This window comes from Acipenser ruthenus, chromosome 52 (assembly GCF_902713425.1).
Source record: "Acipenser ruthenus chromosome 52, fAciRut3.2 maternal haplotype, whole genome shotgun sequence".
Lineage (NCBI taxonomy): Eukaryota > Metazoa > Chordata > Actinopteri > Acipenseriformes > Acipenseridae > Acipenser > Acipenser ruthenus.
In genome coordinates, this window is record NC_081240.1 from 7,867,134 (window position 1) to 7,889,326 (window position 22,193).

Genomic DNA, 22,193 nt, shown 5'->3' on the forward strand with positions numbered 1-22,193 from the left:
TGGGGGTAGGAGGAGCAGGGAGAGGGGGGAGAGACAGAGTAAAAGAGATGAAATAGTGATCAGAGAGGTCCAGGGGGATGACAGAGAGGGTGGAGGGGCAGCAGGCCCTGGAGAAGGTGAGGTCCAGTTGACGGCCAGCTTTGTGGATAGGAGGGGATAGAGAGAGAGACAGAAGTCGAAGGAGTGAAGGAGAGGGAGGAGTCCGGCAGAGTGGCTGGGGTTTGAGAGAAGGATATTAAAGTCACCTAACAGGACAGTTGGGGTAGACAGAGAGGGGAGGGAGGAGAGTAAATAGTCGAGTTCATCGAGAAAGTGAGCGAGAGGTCCAGGGGGACGGTACAGTACAATTAGCAGGAGTTGACAGGGAGAGGTTAGTTGGACTGCATGAAATTCAAAGGTATTAACAGAGAGTGAGGAGAGATCAGAGGGGACAGAAAAGAGTAAGGAGGGAGAGAGGAGAAGACCAGTCCCACCTCCCAGTCCAGTGAGATGCGGGGTATGGGACAGGACGTAGAGGACAGGGCAGCAGGAGTTACAGTGTTATCAGAGAACAGCCAGGTTTCAGTGAGAGCAAGGAAATCGAGAGAGAGGTGGGAGACAAAGGCAGAGATGAAATCAGCTTTGTTAGCAGAAGAGTGACAGTTCCAGAATGCACCAGAGAGTGTGCGGGAGGGGGGGAGAGGCAGAGGGATGAGGTTAGAGGGGTTGGAGGATAGAGGGCAGAGGACGAGGGCGAGAGGTCAGAACAGGGATGTGAGAGACAGTCATAGCAGGACAGGAGAGACAAATAGGCACAGTGGGAGCAGTGGGGTGGAGGGTACAGACCTGACTAGTAGATTGCTTCTTCCAGAGCGCCGTTAGGTTCGGATCTATTTGAACAGCGTCTCGGTGCAGGCCTCCTCTCGCTGGACTCCCACAGCTAGACTCCCGGCTCTTTTGTTGAGGCTCTTCAGTTTGCTGGAGTGGAAATAGGCTGCCTAATATATATAAAACAACTGCGTGGCAAAAGAACCAACTAAACTGCGTGGAAACCAATCAAATAGCGAATCAACTTCTATTCAATTAAACCACTCACCTGGTACTAATCACACACCAACTCAGCTAATTCAAACACCACCTTACAAAGTTACCAAATGTAGTTAATTTAAAAATTACTTGAAGCAGGAACTTGCCTATCTGCCTCAGTCCCTGGTTCCTGTACCATAACACTGGTTCCCCGAAATAGAAATGTAAGCATTACCGAATAGGATATATCTCTTTTAGCCCAAATTTCCGTAGCACGTCTATCAAATCTGCTCCTTAAGAGCCCTGTATGTGTCAGACATCGTCTCTGCTCCCAGGAGATAAATATGACTGTCGCATTAGGGTCAGTGGCATTTCCTCTTCAGTCCTGCTGCGTTGGAGTGAACGCAGCAACATTGAAGTGTAATGGTTACAAGTCTATTCCAGGGAACCCGGGTTATAATAATAACCTAACACTCCCTGTAAAGTACGAAATGTAACCATTACTAAATGAAATACAATACCCAAGCCGTAACCAGTGAAGGACTTGCAGCACCGACATGACTGAGACAAAATAAGCTAATTTTTGTTTCCAAAATTTCTAAAATGTTGTTCTAAAATGTTCCATAGGAGATTTAATAGGAACAACTGCAGGGAAAGGACCCTCCACAGATATGCAAGTGCAGTATATTATGCATGAGAGTTTCTGTGTGACAAAACTAAAGTTTCAAATCAAGAGAGCATGGTAAAATGATGGGTAACTTTACATGTGCAATGCAGGTCCTTCAAGTTTCAATTGTGATCTTTTATTTCAACTCCACCATTATCCTTATCAAGAAACTTTCATTATTACTGTGCACTTTAAGTTTCGATTTATTTTAAAGTAAACCATTTCCCAGAAATGTAAGTTTCGTTTTTACTGTAACAGTGTTGAAATGACCCGTTATTTCACATTTTTATTTCGCTCTTGTTATTTATTATTTGTATATTTTGATTTGTGCACGTCTTCTTTGATAGGGCACTTTGATTTTGTAACACTTTATTGTTCCTTCCCCACTCAGCGAATTAATTAATTACCCGGAAATTGAAACTAATACGAACCTGACTATAAATACCCTTTGATTTTTAGTTTTCTAGGATGGCCATCCACCGTTTGTCTTGTCTTGTCTTGTCTTGTCTTGTCTTGTCTGTCTGCCTGTCTGTCTGTCTGTCTGTGCGTGTAGGAGAGGGGACCTGAGATGGAAAGAAAACGAAAATAACTGGTAAACGTAGTTCTTGTTGCTGCTGCTGCTGCTACGATGATGATGATGATGATGATGATGATGGTGATGATGATGATGATGATGGTGATGATGATGATGATGATGGTGATGATGATGATGATGATGATGGTGATGATGATGATGATGATGGTGATGATGGTGATGGTGATGATGGTGATGATGATGATGATGGTGATGATGATGATGATGATGGTGATGGTGATGATGATGATGGTGATGATGATGATGATGATGATGATGATGATGATGATGATGATGATGATGATGGTGATGATGATGATGATGATGATGAATGGTGTTTATCGATATCCCCTCCTCTGCACTCACTGGCGTTTTGTATTTTGTGTTTGTTTTTAAATCGGTTGTTTTTATTTTCTGATCTTTATTGTGATTTTAAACAAAACCCTTGTTTGGTTGTTTTTTTTTTGTACAAAGCACCTACGTGATATTGTAATGTTCTGCTGCTAATTCTTAATTCTGTGCAATAAAACATTATTTTAATTGACAATAACTGTGTCCTTGTTACTCTCTAACCTGATTTGCCCTCTGAAAAAAATAACTTTAATTCTGAGTGTGCAATTCCCTCAATGGCGTAGTCAGGGCTGCCTTGCAGGTGTTACATTTACCATTATCTAGAAATGCATCTTCCTTAAGTTTCATTATTACTGTGCACTTTGTTTGGATTTATTTTAAAGTCTGCCGTTTCCCAGAAATGTAAGTTTCATTATTAATGTGCACTTTAAGTTTGGATTTATTTTAAAGTCTGTCATTTCCCAGAAATGTAAGTTTCATTATTAATGTGCACTTTAAGTTTGGAATTGTTATAAAGTCTGTCATTTCCCAGAAATGTAAGTTTCATTATTAATGTGCACTTTGTTTGGATTGATTTTAAAGTGAACCGTTTCTCAGTAATGTACGTTTTGTTATTAAGGAGTCCTGTCGGGCAACATTACTACAAACCTCAAGGAAACAGTAGTGTGCCATACATTAAGGAAGCGCAGGTTTGGCACTCACTCCCACAGCTCTCATCTACAATGCTGGATGTCAACCCTTTGTTTTATGGGAAGGCACATGATGGGAAACTGCTTTAGTGTTAACTAGTTGTATGCAAAATATTAGACAACATATACAGTATATAGGTAACATGGATACAAAATACACCAGTCTCATAATAATGCTCATTTGATTTCTCCAAGCACCTGTATTATCTGCACATGTATGTAATCTGTACCTAACCATGTGATTGTTATTAACACAATAAATCAGTATTCCAGTTAAGAATGTGGAAATACAGGTTGAGCTGGAGAGATATTTGGAGGAAACACATACAGATTCAAAAAGGCAGGAGCCTATGTCAGTTCCTTCAGACATCCCACCTATCAATCCACCAGAATACCAAATGGAGGACTGTGCACCTAAATGGAAAGAAATAGAGCAAGCTGTGAAAAAAGCAAGGGCTTCATCATCTCCAGGGCCTAATGGAGTTCCGTACAGAGTGTACAAGAGTGCTTCAGGAGTTCTACGAATCCTGTGGAAATTGATGAAAGTGGCATGGGAAAAACAGGCTGTACCAAGAGCATGGCGCCGAGCAGGTGGAGTCTTTATACCTAAAGAAAAAGATTCTACAAGCATCAGTCAGTTTCGCCCTATTTCCCTATTAAATGTAGAAGGCAAGATTTTCTTCAGCATTATTGCTCAGAGATTGTCAACTTACCTATTAAAGAACTGCTTCATTGACACTTCAATACAAAAAGCGGGCATTCCAGGTTTCCCAGGTTGCTTAGAACACATCAATGTGATCTGGCAACAAATTCAATCAGCTAAAAAGGAGAGGAAGGAGCTCCATGTGACATTCCTGGATTTGGCTAATGCATATGGTTCAGTGCCACATGAACTACTTTGGGCAGCATTTGATTTTTTCAGTGTACCGATGACAATAACAAATTTAGTGAAAGCCTACTTTGGAGATTTGCAATTTAGTTTTTCAACTTCAGAATTCAGCACTACATGGCAATGCCTAGAAGTTGGAATAATGGCAGGATGCACCATTTCTCCACTGGTTTTTACCATGGCAATGGAAGTAATCATTAGGGCATCAACATGGGTAGTAGGAGGAGAGCGCTTGGCTTCTGGAATGCGACTACCACCAATTCGAGCATACATGGATGACATGACAACCATGACTTCAACAATAGCCCGCACTAATCGGTTATTGAGCAAATTAACCAATAACATTGAATGGGCACGAATGCAATTCAAGCCCACTAAATCAAGGAGCATCTCTATAATTAAAGGTAAAGTAGTAGATAAAACGTTCTTCCAACATTCCTCCACCCAGGAGAGCAACCGCCAAGAAAAGGTGTTAAAACCAAACCTCTCTCTGGACAACTGGAAGCTGTTGGTCAACGGCTTATTTTTACTCCGACGGCTTAGTGCCTGCTCACTAGTGGGTACTAAACACTTTAGATTGTAAATCTTCTAATACGTACATTTCATTGAAAATGCCTCACAGATTGTCAAAAATTGAGAAAACCCCAAACTCAAGGGGGCGCTGCAAGAGAACCAAAATTTACAGACCCTTATCAGACATATTTGGAATCTGACATCCAGATAAAAGAGAGGTTCTTTGCTGAGCTTTCTAGACCGTCCAGAACCCTCTCAGCAACCATACATAGATAGCGTTTTGAAGCCTAACAAAGTACTCTGTATCTTTTTTGGGATAACATTTGTATTACAGTATTGATCTTTCTGATATCTGGCACACGTATTCAGAGCATCACTCTGATGTCAGAACACTTTGAATGGTGTTTCTATGCCAAGGGGTTGCTGAATTAGGGTAAAGAAGGTAGAAAACGAGTAGTATTTCATAAGAGTTTTTTTTCAAGGTTCTATGGGAGGGTCCTACAGCCAAACCACTGAAGCTACAGGTCAGAGATTCGGTATGCACAATCTACTGTACACAAGGGTAGTCTGTACCAACTTCCAGCCTGTTAGACCTAAAGATGATAAATTAATAGCCCTTCAAAAATGTTAAAAAGGTGTGTGGTCATTATTCTCAATGGATTTCGGCATCTGGTCAATAGGGTTAACAAATATGACCCTCTGTCCTGTTTATTACATCACTAATAAATCAAAATATTTTAAGAGTGTAAACTGTTGTCCTGGAAACAATGCACGATAGCAGGACTAACTAATAATAATAATAACAAACCTGGGGGGCTTCAAATGGATGTTTGAAACATGCAAGTCTCTGTTCATACAGGCAGCCCTCTCCCTGCAATCACTGCACAATATTAGACTTGCATTGTTATGTCTACATGGTAACACAGACATACTGGTCTTGCATGGGAATTTCCTTCTTCTTATTGTCGTTTCTGCCAAAAGTTACAAGTGCTGCTACATTTGTAAGCAATCGATGTAAAGTTTACAGTTGGGTAGCTCTCGCAGGTGAGGTGAGCTTTTAAGGATCTGGCTGGGGGTTTCCTCATTGGGACACTGGGGAGCTCATATTATTTATTTTCTTAGCAGACGCCCTTACCCAGGGCGACTTAGAGTTGTGATTGTATTTTGTAATTTGTGTTTTGTGACTGTATTTTTATTAATATTGTGTTTAAAATACAGGGATAATCACAAAATATACAGTTTTCTATATAAAATACATAAAATATATAATATATATCATCATGATGGGATTATGAGCTTAATGTCATCAACAACATATAATGTTGTGTCAATCATTTATTTCCTCATTAATAACATAGTTTTGTGGGAGGTTGATTAATGCATTTCAGGGGCGTGAGCTGGGGTGAAGGATAAGGCAGAAGAGGCAGAAAGGAGCAGTTAATAGGATAGGAAGTGGTCACTGACTGAGGGCGGCGATGCCGACACATCCCAGGGGCAGAGGACCCAGCAACCAAAAACACATATCAGGGTTATGACTCGGGGAGCCGCCCCTCGAAAGGAGACGAGAGAGAGAGGTACCCAGCATCTGAGACTTCTGTAAGGGGCGCTCGTTAAACCCGATTGGCCGAGACGTCACGCTGCCTGGGACCTGAAATAAGGACAAAGCAAAGAGGTTAGTATAGGCAGAATAGAACAGAGCCTCGAGTGAGGTAAGATAAGCGCAGGAGCTGCGACAGGACAGAGTTTGGCCAGGGGTCCGCTCTGACTCACATGGTGAGAACCCCCTGAAGGTAAGGGAGGCGGATGTCTAGCCCTGAGGTCGGGGAAGTGAGACTCACTTACCCCCCAGAGACGACCGATGCGAAGGCATGTATGAAGGTGGAGGAGAGGAGGAGGAAAACGAAACACTAGACAGAAAAGGTGCAGGTGATCAGGGCTTAAATAGAAAATAGATACTAATTAACAGGAAATTAGAAAATTAGAAGATTAGAAGATTAGAAGCCCCCAGCTCCAAGCCCCGTGAACCACGCAGGCTAACATTTAAACACAATGACGTTAATTCAGCACTCTCCATACTGAAAGACGCTGTGATGCATTTCCTAATGCAGCCCGGTATTTCAGTAAGTCAAAACAATAACTACAAACGGGGGTAGCATACTTGAGACTAGTTTACAAAATGTTTTCACAGCTGTGCAACGGCGTGTGTGCGGCTGATAGAAGATTTTTGGGTGCGTTCACGGGGATCATTCAGAGCAGATTATGACCTATTTAGCCAATGGGTGCGTTCACAGAGCTCATTCTTAAAAGATCATTGGTTAAACCGGTCAGAGTCTGCACAGAATCTGCGTTTAATGATCCCCGTGAACGCACCCTTTGTGTAACGGAAAAGCCCTTCCTGCTGGGGAAACAGGAAATGTCCCAGAATCCCATTGTTTTGTAGTTGTTTTCATGAGTTACCAAACTAGCTGCTACACACAATACATTAATAAATAAATGGTTGAAACACAATAAAGACGTTTGTAAGTTACTGCCATTGGTGTGTGTGTGTGTGTGTGTGTGTGTGTGTGTGTGTGTGTGTGTGTGTGTGTGTGTGTGTGTGTGTGTGTGTGCGCGCGCGCATAATGCTGAATAAACCGAAATGCCCGGTGAATTAAACAGCTATCGGGGATGTTGTTTATTTGAATAGGCCTGCTTAAAGTAAGCATTTTACTGCAGACTCGATGGATAAAGTTTGCTGCTTTATCGAAGAATTCTGTACAACCGAGGCATATCATCAACCGCTTTAATAAAATATACAAGTAAATAACGAAATAAATAATCCAGCTGCGTACGCGACAGCGAAAATGGGATCAAGACACTGTACATAAACGTTTAAAGTACGAGAAACAATTACGCAATTACTTACAATGTGCGCCATCAAAAATAAAAATAAAGTTTCTAAAGAAGATGATTTCAGCAAGCTAAAACACCACACGAACACTTGTCATGTGACACTTTCTATATTGTCTTGCTAGCTTACAATGGGCTGCTGGTCCGCGGCGGTGCGGCACTGAGCGCTGGTTTAACATGTTACAGGTGTTACACACTGAGCGCTGGTTTAACATGTTACAGGTGTGACACACTGAGTGTTGGTTTAACATGTTACAGGTGTTACATACTGAGTGTTGGTTTAACATGTTACAGGTGTTATACACTGAGCGCTGGTTTAACATGTTACAGGTGTTATACACTGAGCGCTGGTTTAACATGTTACAGGTGTTATACACTGAGCGCTGGTTTAACATGTTACAGGTGTTACACACTGAGTGTTGGTTTAACATGTTACAGGTGTTATACACTGAGCGCTGGTTTAACATGTTACAGGTGTTATACACTGAGCGCTGGTTTAACATGTTACAGGTGTTATACACTGAGCGCTGGTTTAACATGTTACAGGTGTTATACACTGAGCGCTGGTTTAACATGTTACAGGTGTTACACACCAGCGCCAGTAGGCACTGAGCGCTTTTCACCTCCAGCGACAGTGTGTCACTGACGCTGGCATGCGTATCGGGTGCTTTTATATACAATTCTTATGTGATTATCTGTTGAATATGCATTTCAAATGTGATTTGCATGCCTTATCTCAAACACATACACATTTAAAATACGTTTTAATACAATTCTGACACAATGCATTGCACTCTAATACAATAAATCTGTGTAAATTTCCAGTAGCGTTTGTACAGATTACATTCATGTGCAGATAATTAAGTCCGTGAAGGTAATTACTTGGATGATGTCACCTGCTACACATGAGCCGAAAGGACATTCCCTGCGGTCTGAGGGGAATGGTGTACAATTTGATTGAAGTGGCAGACTTTAAAACAAATCCATACTTAAAGTGCACAGTAATAATGAAACTTACATTTCTGGGAAACGGCAGACTTTAAAACAAATCGAAACTTAAAGTGCACAGTAATAATGAAACTTAAGGAAGATACATTTCTAGATAATGGTTTAAATCAAATTAGACTTGCAGGGCCTGCGTTGCACATGTAAAGTTACCCATCATTTACCAGCTCTCTTCATCTGAAACTTGAGTTTATTTTTGCCACACAGAAAATCTCATGCATAATATAGTTGCATATCTGTGGAGCGCCCTTGCCCTACTGTTGCTCCTATTAAAGATCCTGTTAGAACAGAAAAATATAAGACATTTTGGTAACAAGAATTAGCTTCCTTTGTCTCAGTTATTCCTGCCTTTCACCGCTGGAGGTCTGGGTTCCAATCAAGAGGGCTAGGTGGCACAGACAGACAGACAGACAGACAGACAGAGAGACAGACAGACAGACAGACAGACAGACAGACAGGGACAGACACAGAGAGAGAGAGAGAGAGAGAGAGAGAGAGAGAGAGAGAGAGAGAGAGTCATAGTCATACTGTACTGGAGTTGAAATATGGAAGAAGGTATCCGAGTCATTGTATAAAATAGCCATCCAATAGAAAGGCATGTACAGTACATGCGCATAGACACACAAGCACAATAAAGAGATACACATACAGAGACACGGGTGAGTGACACATTACCAAACACACGCACAGTTTACAGTAAAACAATGAATCCTATCATTTGCATTTATAGTTACAAAGAGTATGGTTGTCAGTTTTAGGTATCTATATATAAAACAAACATTTAGCAACAACGTGTTACTACTAATTAGGCTACAATGTTCATAATAAAATAAAATATTAAATAAATCAGGCTTTATTTACATAGCTGAAATTATTGAAGCTTCTGACAGAAAATAAATAAATTAATTAATTAATTAATAAATTAATAAACATGCGCTGTTAAAGTGCAGGTGATGGCATTCCTGTAGCTATGGTAACGGAGATGCTGGAGTGCACCATTGCACGTATTAACTGTACTCGTAAAAGACAGCATATCTGTAATGCAGGCAATGCAAGCGCGAATCTCATATTTAATAATTAACCGAACTGTAAATGTGTTCTCATCTGGGTTAATAATTGTGTTTAAATGATTGTAATGATAAAGGCTCTGTAAAGTCATGCAGTCATCTGTCACAGTTGGTCTTTGATAAATGTTCTTACTCCAGTGTATTGCTTTACTGTAATTGGTCAACCTTTCAGCACAGTTCCAGTGTCAGTATTTATGACGCAACCTTGGCCACTCCCAGGCTACAGTTATATATATATATATATATATATATATATATATATATATATATATATATATATATATATATATAACTCTACAGTAGCTCTGCAGAATAACAGAACAGCCACACCTTCCAAGAGGGAGACTCGCATCAGAACTCCACTTTCAGAACAAAGAAGGACGCGTAAAGCGCAGTCGAGTGGTTCAAGTGAGTAACTATTGAATCGTTTATTTCAAATGTATTTGCTTATTTTATAAAATGCTACTACAATGTCTGTTCAGAAACACAAAACCCAGACATCAGAAAATAGTAGTCTAAATGACAAGTTTACTTCTTTTTACAGAATGGAAATTAAAATCAGTGATCGGGATTGTGGATTCGGAACCAATGATTTTTTTTTTTCTTTACTGTACTGGTGGGTCACGATGTGGAATTTTGCTTATTAATTTACTTATTCATATTGTTCGTTATCATAACCATGAATTTCATATGTACAGTAACACATTTTACAAAAGTACATTTATTGTATTTTAATATACATTTGTATTTCTGTATAAATACAGTATTATTATTAGAAAACGATTCGGTACAGTCAGCCAATCAGCTTCCAGTTCTAGCGAGCTCTAATACACAGTAGATGCCGCTGGAACGTCTCAGCACCAACTGTGAATCTAATTCAAAATCAACCCATGCAAGTGCTGGCCTTTTGTTTTTGACGATGTATTTTGGAGGCATTTTAGAGTGGTATTTAATGACAGATCGTATTAGTAGTTCAGACACAGACTGTTCAGTAATTGCTCCGTTTATTTCTCAGGCAATGTATACCCCAGTGAAGTTAGGTTGATATTGAATATTGGCTATTCGGGTGGATACTCAACAGTTTCTGCTCCCCCTGCTTGTCTAAACCTGGCCTCAGTCCCAAACCCCGCCTCTTAGAGCTTTACACAATTCCAAGAAATCAGCGCAGTGAAGTTTCTGTTGTGAACTTGTCAGTCTCTCTGTCTCACTGCAGCAAGAATGGCTTCAAACTTGTGGTCAGAGGAGCACTTGAACTGTCCAGTGTGTAAGGAGCCATTGAAGGATCCAGTCACTATTCCATGTGGACACAGTTACTGTATGGGGTGTATTAAGAACTGCTGGGATCAGACTGATCATACAGGTGTCTACAGCTGCCCCCAGTGCAGAAAGACCTTTACCCCAAGGCCTGATCTGTGCAGAAACACCATGCTTGCTGAAGTTGTGGAGAAATTAAAGAAGACAGGACTCAATCCTCCTCCTGCTCAAAGTTATGCTGGACCTGGAGATGTGTCGTGTGATGTCTGCACTGGGAGAAAGTTCAAAGCTGTTAAATCCTGTTTGACGTGCCTGGCCTCTTACTGTGAAACACACGTCAAGCCACACAGTGAGGTTACTCCATTAACGAGGCACAAGCTGATCAATGCCATTGGAAATCTGGAGCAGAAGCTCTGTCCTGAACACCAGAAGTTTTTGGAGGTCTTCTGCAGAACCGATCAGACGTGTATTTGCTTGTTGTGTACAGACGAGGATCACAAGAGCCATGATACAGTCTCAGGTGATGCAGAAAGGATTGTGAAACAGGTAAGGGTTTGAACCATTTCCTTGTAGCTATCCTAGAAGATAAGAATTCCCAGGGATATTTAACATGTCTGTTTACTAGGTTATACAGTTTCACATCAGATCAGATTTTGATTGTATATTAAGAGCTATTTAAAGAGCCCTAGTTTTTTAATTGCTCTAACTAAACTATGATGTACTACAATGTATTTCAGGGTGTAACAGGGGTGTTGTTACAGGTGTGGCTATCGCTGATTGACAGGAGAGACACAGGAGGTTTTCTTTGATACAAAAAACACAAAACATTCAAAACAAAACACTGCGCGAAAACAACTAGAAAATAAAAGTTAACTAAACAAGAAAGGAGGTCCCGCTCCAGGAACAGTCTCCCTGACACCTCCTCTCTAGACTTGGATGGGATTAAAATCCCCTAAACTTGTTCCCTATTCCTTCCAGTGCTAGCAATCCTGGTTAACTCACACAGTGATCCGAGATACATTTTTCCTCTTGTGTTTTTCTCACCCTGGTTAACACACGCAGTCGTGAGGATCCTACAGCAACACTCTCCTTCCCAGACAGTCTGTATCCCTGCTTGTAGAACCAGGAAACAGGCTTTTCAGATCCTTTTTAAAGGCATGTGGCCAGGGATAAGAGATAATCAATTAATCAATTAACACCTGGCCACATTCCACATCTGGATTTGAATATGCCCTGCCATTCTAGCACAAACTTGATCATCAAAAACATTATTTACAATCAAACCAAAACACACTGTTTACATGTGCAGGACCTCAGCCCTGCCTCACAGGGTAAGAAGGATTTGTTCAGCTGTTTTGTAGTGCATTGGAATTTGTAGTGTAAAATTAGCATGATTTATATTCCTAGTGTTTTCTATATGTATCTTGTGACTTAATAAAATCATAGATCAGTTTCATTGTTTAAGATATTATAGTTTTATTGGTAAAACTGTTTAAAAATGACATTCCTAGCAAAGTCAAGCAGCTAATTTAAAAACAAAAGACCAAGATTATTATGATATTCAATATACAATATTAATATGATATACAGTATACAAGATTAATATGATATACAATATACCAAATTAATATGATATACAATATACAAGATTGTGCCCTTGCCCTTGCCAGGCAGTTCTTGCCAGTCTGCCCACAGTGAGAGGTGTGTTTTTGGGAGGCTTGCTTGTACACTTAAAACATTTGATCTTTCAATTTATAACCATCATCTAGCTGAGAATAATTGTTTTTATTGGTAAAGTGTTCATCTTTTTAATTATGAAAGCTCAAAGTCAGTAGAGGGCATAACTCAAATTCAAGATGGCTGCCAGGCAGAATTTGAATTTGAACAGTAGCTGAATTTGGTGTGTTAAAACACATTTTTACATGATTAAAACAGATATGTTTAAGTTAGTTAAAAACAGAATTTAAAAACCTATTTGGGATTTTCATTCGCTCACCCTACTATTCCCCTCTTTCCTTTGCTCTCTTCCACAGTGAAGTCCTTCTGGTCACGGGCTCATTCTTCTGGGGATTTTGTGTGTTTAGGCATTTTTTACATTTGTTCACAATTTGCAATTCTGTTTTAAATTCCAAGAGTGTGTGAATCCTCCCTAATGAACTGTAATATAGCTTTAAATCCCACGAGCAAGAACAACCCTCCGTTTCTAATTGTAATCTCGTTTTAAATCTCACAAGCGTGTGCAATCCTCCAATAGAAATGCAGGAATGTGCTGCCACTCAGTTTAAAGTATTCAGAATTAATCAATGATAGATACAAGTCAGGAAGGAGGTTCATTGCCTGACTGCTATGAGAAATGTTGTTTTTTTGTTATTCTTTTTTGGTTTTAGGTTATTTTATTTTATTTTTTCACATGGAAAGGGGTGAAGTCAACGTGAATTGAGTAACCATGTCTAGTGTTTTTCCGGTGTTTATTGGGTATACACTGATTTCATTGTTTTGTATCAGGGGTGTTTTATCTGTGTTTATCGATTAAAACAGAAATCAGAAGCCCTAAATATACATTAAAGAGAAAGCTGCTTCAGTTTCCTAGGTGCTTAACAAAACAAACATGTAACACATGCTAGATCAGCCATCATTCACTGTTACTAGTATGAAAAAGTGCCATCTAGTGGACAGCTACTGTGGATCAAGCGTCCTTTTGTATTGCTGGCAGCTGTGCATTAGATGGTGTTGTATCTTACTACTATACACACATGTTGTCTGATCTAGCCTGTGCTACAGATGTCTTTGGCTTGCAACTAGAACTGAAGTCAAAATATATTTGACTCAGAATTATTGCACACATTGTAAAGAGGTAAGGGGACAAGAAAACATAAAATATATTTGAACTAAAATGATTCTGTCAGTTTCAATAGCATACTTAAACAGGCCTGTGTTGAGTGTGACAGGATATCACTCAATGCCCCATCAGAAATGTCACTTTGTCACTGTGTTTCTACACAGAAGCAGCTGGGAGAGACACAGACAGAAATACAACAGAGAATCCAGGAGAGACTGAAAGAAATTGAGGGGCTGAAACAGGCTGTGGAGTCACTGAAAGTGGGTATTGACAAGAGGGGGTTATTATTATTATTATTATTATTATTATTATTATTATTATTATTATTATTATTATTATTATTAATTATTATTATAAACAGATGGACTGGAAAACATCTGCAGAAGTTTGCTGTCCATGTCTGATGTGTTTTTCATATAAATTCTAACTGTGTCTCCTCTACTGTGTACTTTCACTCAGAGATCTGCATGCTTAGAAATAAAGGAAAGTGAGAAGATCTTTAATGAGGTGATCCGATCCATTGAGAAGATCCACACTGAGGTTATTGAGCTGATTGGAGCTAACGAGAAGGCTGCAGTGAATCAGGCTGAAGGACGCATGAAGAAACTGGAGCAGGAGATTGCTGAGCTAAAGAGGAGAAACGCTGAGCTGAAACAGCTTTCAGAGACAGAGGATCACATCCATTTTCTACAGGTAACATCACTGCTTGTTAGAAAATCTCAAGTCCATAACTGGGACGGTTTCAGACAGACCTCTCCAATTGAATGAATTCTTGCTTTTCCCCAGGAATGTTTTGGACTCCATTCTGTTTCACTGAAAACTCCTTTTCTCCACTTTCCTGTTGTAGAATTTCCAGTCTCTCTGTGCCCCTCCTGAAGCTGGAGGCTTACCCAGTGTTACTGTCAATACAGGCATCTCTTTTGGGGCTGTGAGGAAAGCTGTATCTGAACTTAAAGACCATATTGAGGACTTCTGCAAGGGGGAATTAGTCAAAATAACCAAAACAGGTTGGTGTGAAATATATTCATTTGGTAGAGATTTCTCAAATAGATCATGGCTTGAGGAGGGACAGGACTTGCAAGACATTAATAAAGCCCTCTTGCAGATTGTTGGCTATATGAATATTACAGATGTTTTATTTCAAATGATTTCCTCAGGTTGAAACACCCTACCTCATTTACAGTGACATCCCGAGTGTAGAGAGCAGGAAGGAAGAGAGTTTCTAAAGACATTACAATTATTATTTATTAGTAATTGTGAAGCCATTAATCTACACTCCTCTCCAACAAGTATTGGCTCAGATGAATACATGCAGAATGACTGGGGTGGGGCATTTGTTGCCTGTTTTTCCATTCAGACCTTTCTCTCCCTAAATATCTTGGTATCCCTGAATAGATAATCATCCCATCTTTTAATACATGTACAATGCATGTGAAACCAGTTGTGGGGTAAAATGAACAGCTATCCCTCCCAGTCATCCTGTGCTGGTAGTAAATGTATATTGCAGTATCACTGCTCTTGTGGGATGGATTGCTCATTAAAATATTAGACAGATATTTGAAGAGTGGACGATATTCTCTTGAAGATATTTAGTAAGCAAGGGGTCTGAGTGGGGAAAATGGCAACACATACCCTGTAGGAACATTAAGTGAAATGTAATTGTATGCAGAGTTGCATTTGAGTAGTTCCAATTGAAGAAGTTTGATAAGATCGATGAATTATAATGAACAAAACAATCAAACAGCAAGAGAATTTAATAGCAGCAGTTTATTGAAGACAGAAAAATAAAAAGAGAGAACTTATCTAAAGTCAGAAATAAATCTCAAGTAAGAATTATAGATCAAATCTATTGATTATCAATCTTAAACATCACAGTCTAAATATACAGACGTGCTCAAATTTGTTGGTACCCTTACAGCTCATTGAAATAATGCTTCATTCCTCCTGAAAAGTGATGAAATTAAAAGCTATTTTATCATGTATACTTGCATGCCTTTGGTATGTCATAGAATAAAGCAAAGCTGTGAAAAAAGATGAATTATTGCTTATTCTACAAAGATATTCTAAAATGGCCTGGACACATTTGTTGGTACCCCTTAGAAAAGATAATAAATAATTGGATTATAGTGATATTTCAAACTAATTCGTTTCTTTAATTAGTATCACACATGTCTCCAATCTTGTAATCAGTCATTCAGCCTATTTAAATGGAGAAAAGTAGTCACTGTGCTGTTTGGTATCATTGTGTGCACCACACTGAACATGGACCAGAGAAAGCAAAGGAGAGAGTTGTCTGAGGAGATCAGAAATAAAATAATAGACAAGCATGGTAAAAGTAACGGCTACAAGACCATCTCCAAGCAGCTTGATGTTCCTGTGACAACAGTTGCAAATATTATTAAGAAGTTTAAGGTCCATGGAACTGTAGCCAACCTCCCTGGGCATGGCCGCAAGAGGAAAATCGACCCCAGATTGAACAGAAGGATAGTGCGAATGGTAGAAAAAGAATCAAGGATAACTGCCAAAGAGATACAAGCTGAACTCCAAGGTGAAGGTACGTCATTTTCTGATCGCACCATCCGTCACTTTTTGAGCGAAAGTGGGCTCCATGGAAGAAGACCCAGGAGGACTCCACTTTTGACAGAAAAACATAAAAAAGCCAGACTGGAAAGCCACAATCCTTCTGGGAGAATGTCCTTTGGACAGATGAGTCAAAACTGGAGCTTTTTGGCAAGTCACATCAGCTCTATGTTCACAGACGAAAAAATGAAGCTTTCAAAGAAAAGAACACCATACCTACAGTGAAACATGGAGGAGGCTCGGTTATGTTTTGGGGCTGCTTTGCTGCGCCTGGCACAGGGTGCCTTGAATCTGTGCAGGGCACAATGAAATCTCAAGACTATCAAGGCATTCTGGAGCGAAACGTACTGCCCAGTGTCAGAAAGCTTTGTCTCAGTCACAGGTCATGGGTCCTCCAACAGGATAATGACCCAAAATACACAGCTAAAAGCACCCAAGAATGGATAAGAACAAAACATTGGACTATTCTGAAGTGGCCTTCTATGAGTCCTGATCTGAATCCTATCGAACATCTATGGAAAGAGCTGAAACTTGCAGTCTGGAGAAGGCACCCATCAAACCTGAGACAGCTGGAGCAGTTTGCTCAGGAAGAGTGGGCCAAACTACCTGTTAACAGTAGCAGAAGTCTCATTAAGAGCTACAGAAAACATTTGATTGCAGTGATTGCCTCTAAAGGTTGTGCAACAAAATATTAGGTTAGCGGTCCCATCATTTTTGTCCATGCCATTTTCATTTGTTTTATTATTTACAATATTATGTTGAATAAAAAATCAAAAGCAAAGTCTGATTTCTATTAAATATGGAATAAACAATGGTGGATGCCAATTACTTTTGTCAGTTTCAAGTTATTTCAGAGAAAATTGTGCATTCTTCGTTTTTTGTGGAGGGGTAGCAACAAATTTGAGCACGTCTGTACGTGTCTATAAAATAGCAGGGAGCATAGAGGAGGGATCATAGAGGAGGGAGCATAGAGCTGGAAGGAGGGAGCATGGAGGAGGGATCAGAGGAGAGGGAGCAGGGAGGAGGGAGCAGAGGAGAGGGAGGAGGGAGCACACAGGAGGGAGGAGGGAATAGGGAGGATGGAGCATAAAGGAGGGAGCATGGAAGAGGGAGAATGGAGGGAGCAGGGAGGAGGGAGCAAGGAGGAGAGAGCATGGAGAAGATAGCAGGGAAAATGGAGGAGGGAGGATGCAGCAGGGAGCATGCAGGAGAGATGAGGGAGCAGGTGAATTGTGTTAATTGTGACAGGGGTTAAAGGTGCGTTCCTTAATTTTCCATTTTAAACGTTATTCAAATGCGTTTGTCTCTAGACTGATGTGAACTGGGTTAACGCTAATCAAAGTTTACCATTGTTTATATTTATGTAATGTAAACTAGATAACTCTGCGATTCAAAAGAAGCTTCTTTTTTTTACAAGGGATTGTGGCAAAGTGGCTGCTGATTAGAAACAGATGCAGAGGTGATGCAGTGCAGAAATAATCACACAAAGGAAACTGTAATCCGTTTTGGAAAAGGGGTTCTTTTTATTTGTGAACTCCCGGTCTGGCGACCAAACAATATTCCTCCGGCAATACACACCAATGTGTAGAGCACAGAAGGAAACGATAAGAAGTGGTTTGCAGACCAAATAATAATACACGTTATCCGCCCCACAATAATACATACACAGTCACTAGACCTGGGTGCGTGCAGTAGTGCTCGTGGTAGGCGATAACGATCAAACAGTGACTGTGGTGTTGTTGTTCCGGGTAGTGCTGGCCCAAGGTGACAGCTCCGGAGACGTGTTAGCCGTCTAGTGATTTACAAAAACAAAAGACAATTACTAACAGCGACAAAACAAACAAAACACTCACACTCACTCAACTCTTTTTCACAGATTATTAGGGATTTTTTCCGCTCCTTCCAGTTTCTTATCTCTTTGAACCAAGCAAAGGAAAAGATTTACAATTCTTTGTCCCCTTCATGCTATCATGCATGAGCCCTTGGTAAACGAGTGCAGCTGTCTACACTGTCTGCAGCTGCTACATCGTTTCCCTTCCGGGTCAATACGTTCCTGCAACAGAGTCTCGTCTTCTTCCAGACTGACCGACTTACCGACCCGGAGAAAGAACTGTCAGGCCAGCCCGTCCATAGACTTCCTCTCGCTGCTTAGCGCCCTCACAGGTCGGGAGGGTGATTTACAACCAAAACTCATTGTATTTCTGTCACATATCCCACTGCTCAGAGTGGAGCCGAAGGAACACTCGGCTGAATCTATCTTTCCCATTACTCCTCCCTCCTGAGAAAAATAATTTGCATTTTGATGGTCTTTCCCCCGCACGGTGTACCATGTGGTACATGAAGGGCTGCAACGCCAGATACCACCGAGTTATCCGGGCATTGCTGTCCTTCATTGTACTTAAACACTTGAGTGGGGCGTGGTCAGTGACGAGATAAAATGAGTGTCCCAGCAGGTAGTATCATAAAGAGTGAGTAGCCCATTTAATGGCCAGACACTCCTTTTCGACGACGGAGTAGTTGCATTCCCGAGGTAGCATCTTTTTGCTGAGCTACAGTATTGGGTGTTCTACTCCATTGCATTGTTCCGGAGTGGTCCCTCTGGATCCCGCCACTGCAACCTAGCAAACAGTCCTCGGAGCCGGAGAGTGAAAGCCTCCATAGCCTCATCACTATTTTATCTGCACCTAAACAATTGAGCTCTCAACTTAGCTACAACAACCCTATCTCCATATAACTTCTGTAAGACCTCCCATTCTTGAGCACTCGTGGCCCCAGCTGTAGGTGCCAATACCGCCCTCCTTGCATCCCCTTCTAAAGCACGAATGATAAAATCTACCTTCTGTCCCTCATCTAGCAACATTCAGTACGTTTACATGACAAAACTGAATCAGAAAACTGATTTTCTTAAAACGTCACTTTTCTGTGTTTACATGATTAACGATAGAAAATCTAATTAGCATTCAACTGTATACATGGACTGAAGTTTTTGGAAAACACAGTATATTTTCGCATGCAAAGTACTGTAGTAGCCTAAGTACGATTTGAAGACCGTACATTTCTGCGCTAGAACAGAGACCAATCCAATATAGTGCTTTATCAAAGTGTCAGGTCTTAAATTCAAAGATTACTATCCTATACCTCTATTCAGATTCCCCACAATGTGCAATCAGCCTTTCCAACAGCACATCATGTTCTATATTACCAGTCTCTTTTGCAGACTTTTAAATTATTACGTCATTTTAAAGCTGGAAAACATTTGCTGTTTCAGTACGGGCTATTAACAAATACATACAACTTTAACAAATGTATTACTTTATCCCTAACTAGACAAATGGATGCATGCAGACTGACTACAGATTATTATTATTTTCTCTGTTTTCTAAAACCACGTGCAGGAATGAAGGTCAAAGTTTGCACATGTGCAGTACGCTATCGGAATAAGTTTTCCGAAAAGTGTGTTTACATGACATACATCTTGTTAGTTTTCAGCATTTAATCTAGATGCTGTTTTCCGAAAACTGACTTTCGGTATGTTCAGATACATTTTCCGAAAACTGTGTTTACATAACTTTTCATATCGGAATTAAGAATTCTTATGCTCATGTAAATGCATGGATTGTCTGTAGCTGTGCCTGCCAGTCTCCAAATGTTACTTCACTACCTATCCCCTTTAACTTCGGGATCCATCGAGCTCCCATAAACATGGCCATCACCATGGTTACCGCTTCTGGACGTGCTACCACTTGTTGACCCTGCCCTGGTGTGGATTTAACACCTAGATCCTGCCGACTACGCCAAAAAAAGCAATGTCACCACTTAGAGACAGACTACGCCACCTGGTGGAGAAACTATGGGCTCCAGGTCCCGTTAAAGTATGGAGGGAAAGATACTTCTGACAGGTACTGTACAGAGTATCTTACAGTGCTTAACATTTACCATTAACTTCTACTGTTTCTCTTTTCAGATTCTTTATCTAGATCCACACCTCAAGCATCAAACATGAGAGTCAACACAGGTAAGTAATTTAAATAATTGATTTTTTAATTTAAATAGAGGGAATCAGATTAAAACTGGGATGAAAATTGTATGTCGAAAGAACACAAATAAAGAAAAAAATCAGATAAAAGTAACTTCATAAAATAAATTGACCAAAATAAAAAAAAACACAAAAACATATTCCAATCATTGCTTGTGTGCACAAAGGAAATAAATAATAATATTAATAATAATAATAATAATAATAATAATAATAATAATAATAATAATAATAATAATAATAATAATAATAAATTCAGATCTTATGCGTTGCTGTCCTCAAAAGAAAAGGAATAACCAAAAATACTGCAAGCAGCCCACATTGCACTGTAGGCTGCTTCAGGAATGGTCTCTAAACAGAAGAGCAGCGTTGGTTCTCTGTGATCTGTCTATCAGCTTCCCCATAGTGTCTGCCTGGTCACGAGCGCTTTCAAAATGAGACAAAGAAAAAAAACAAATAGCAAATCTACTGCAAATATCTCAGTCCACAAGAATTTATAAAATAGTAAACAGTCCAAAAGCATTAAAATGGTGGAAGTTGTAAAAATGTAGAAAAAAAGAAGGGACCGGCGAGAGACGAGTCTTTCAAATCTGAGCGCTCACTCTTCCTATTACTGAGCAGGTTTTCTGATTCAGATTTTCCTCAGCTTTAAACACGTCATCCACATTAAAAAGTTTCCCCTCTCAGTTTTTACCCCGTTCCTTTACTTTACTTTCTTTGTTTCTTACTGCATTACGTTCCCCATCCTTCCTATTTTCTTAAACTACCTTTGTATAACCAATTCATCTTTCATTCGGTCCCAGTGTGTAGTTAACAAGCCATCAACATTAGTGAATTTTACACAGGGATCCTTACTAAAGATGTAATCAACCAACTGGTGCTAAATAGAAATCATCAATAAAGAAAAACATGTGGAAAAAGTTTCAATAATTAAGTGAGTTGTGAAAAAAAGTTTACAATCAGATGGTAAGAAAAAGCAAAGAGAAAACAGATTACATGTAGTGATAAGAAAAAAGACTGGTGACACACGTACGTACCTCTCGACTGCCATGTGGTTTACAGTTCAGCCCTTGCATTCAGTTCACTGGGTTGATGCCAATTCATTACACAATTCAATGTGTTTATATTCCCTGTTAATTTGGAGTGGCAGTCAGGCTGGCTTGCTGGGAGACACTCATAGTAAACACAAACACAACTGTTTACTGCATTTTAATACACACTGTTGTCTGCAATTACTGTACTGAATACTTCTTGATGGACAACTTTATAGTCTGAACCTAGTGTTTCTTTTTTTTTTTTTTTTCTTCCAGTCCCTTCATTGTTCAGGTCCATCGCTGCCACGCTCAACCCTGGTGTTACAAACTGCTGACTGGCTGCATTCAGTACTGGAGTCTAACCAGATCGAGATTTAAAAAAAAAATACAAATAAAAAAATATCCACAGAAATTGCTGAACATTTTAAATGTGTATAATTCTGTTTAGTTTCTGTCAGTGCTAAAAGTAATACCTCCCTCCTTGCATCCCCTTCTAAAGCACAAATGATCAAATCTACTTTCTGTCCTTCATCTAACATTTGCAATCTCAACATTGTTTATAGCTATGCCTGCCATTCTCCAAATTTTACTTCACTACCTATCCCCTTTAACTTCGGGATCCATGGAGCTCCCATAAACATGGGCATCACCATGGTTACCGTACTAGAGTCCTGTTTTACATTCAGTTTTGGTTCAATAGTGTGTGGTTAACATATATTCTATTTCTATCAACTCCTGCTAAGGGACAAAAAAAAAACATTGGGCCAGATATTCAGAAGAGATGCAAGTTTTGCAAGAGCA

The 22,193-nt window shown here is 39.9% G+C and overlaps 2 protein-coding genes across 4 annotated transcripts in view; one reads left to right on the forward strand and one right to left on the reverse strand.

Annotated features, from left to right (window-relative positions):
- LOC131696742 (GTPase IMAP family member 8-like) overlaps positions 1–22,193 on the reverse strand; it is a 206,888-nt gene that overhangs the window by 150,640 nt on the left and 34,055 nt on the right. The window lies entirely within an intron of this gene.
- Positions 9,948–21,801, forward strand: LOC131723034 (E3 ubiquitin-protein ligase TRIM47-like). Its single transcript, XM_059016340.1, has 7 exons — positions 9,948–10,057; positions 10,863–11,449; positions 13,907–14,002; positions 14,202–14,435; positions 14,590–14,749; positions 20,287–20,337; positions 21,669–21,801. The coding sequence occupies exons 2-7, from the start codon at positions 10,868–10,870 to the stop codon at positions 21,725–21,727; spliced, it is 1,182 nt and encodes a 393-aa protein (XP_058872323.1). The 5' UTR covers positions 9,948–10,057; positions 10,863–10,867; the 3' UTR covers positions 21,728–21,801.

Excerpts from the sequence above, each read along its gene's own strand:
- LOC131723034 (XM_059016340.1), top strand. The coding sequence starts at position 10,868 with ATGGCTTCAAACTTGTGGTCAGAGGAGCACTTGAACTGTCCAGTGTGT. Across the intron at positions 14,003-14,201 it reads AGGCTGTGGAGTCACTGAAA|AGATCTGCATGCTTAGAAAT; the intron begins GTGGGTATTGAC and ends ACTTTCACTCAG. Across the intron at positions 14,750-20,286 it reads AGTCAAAATAACCAAAACAG|ATTCTTTATCTAGATCCACA; the intron begins GTTGGTGTGAAA and ends TTCTCTTTTCAG.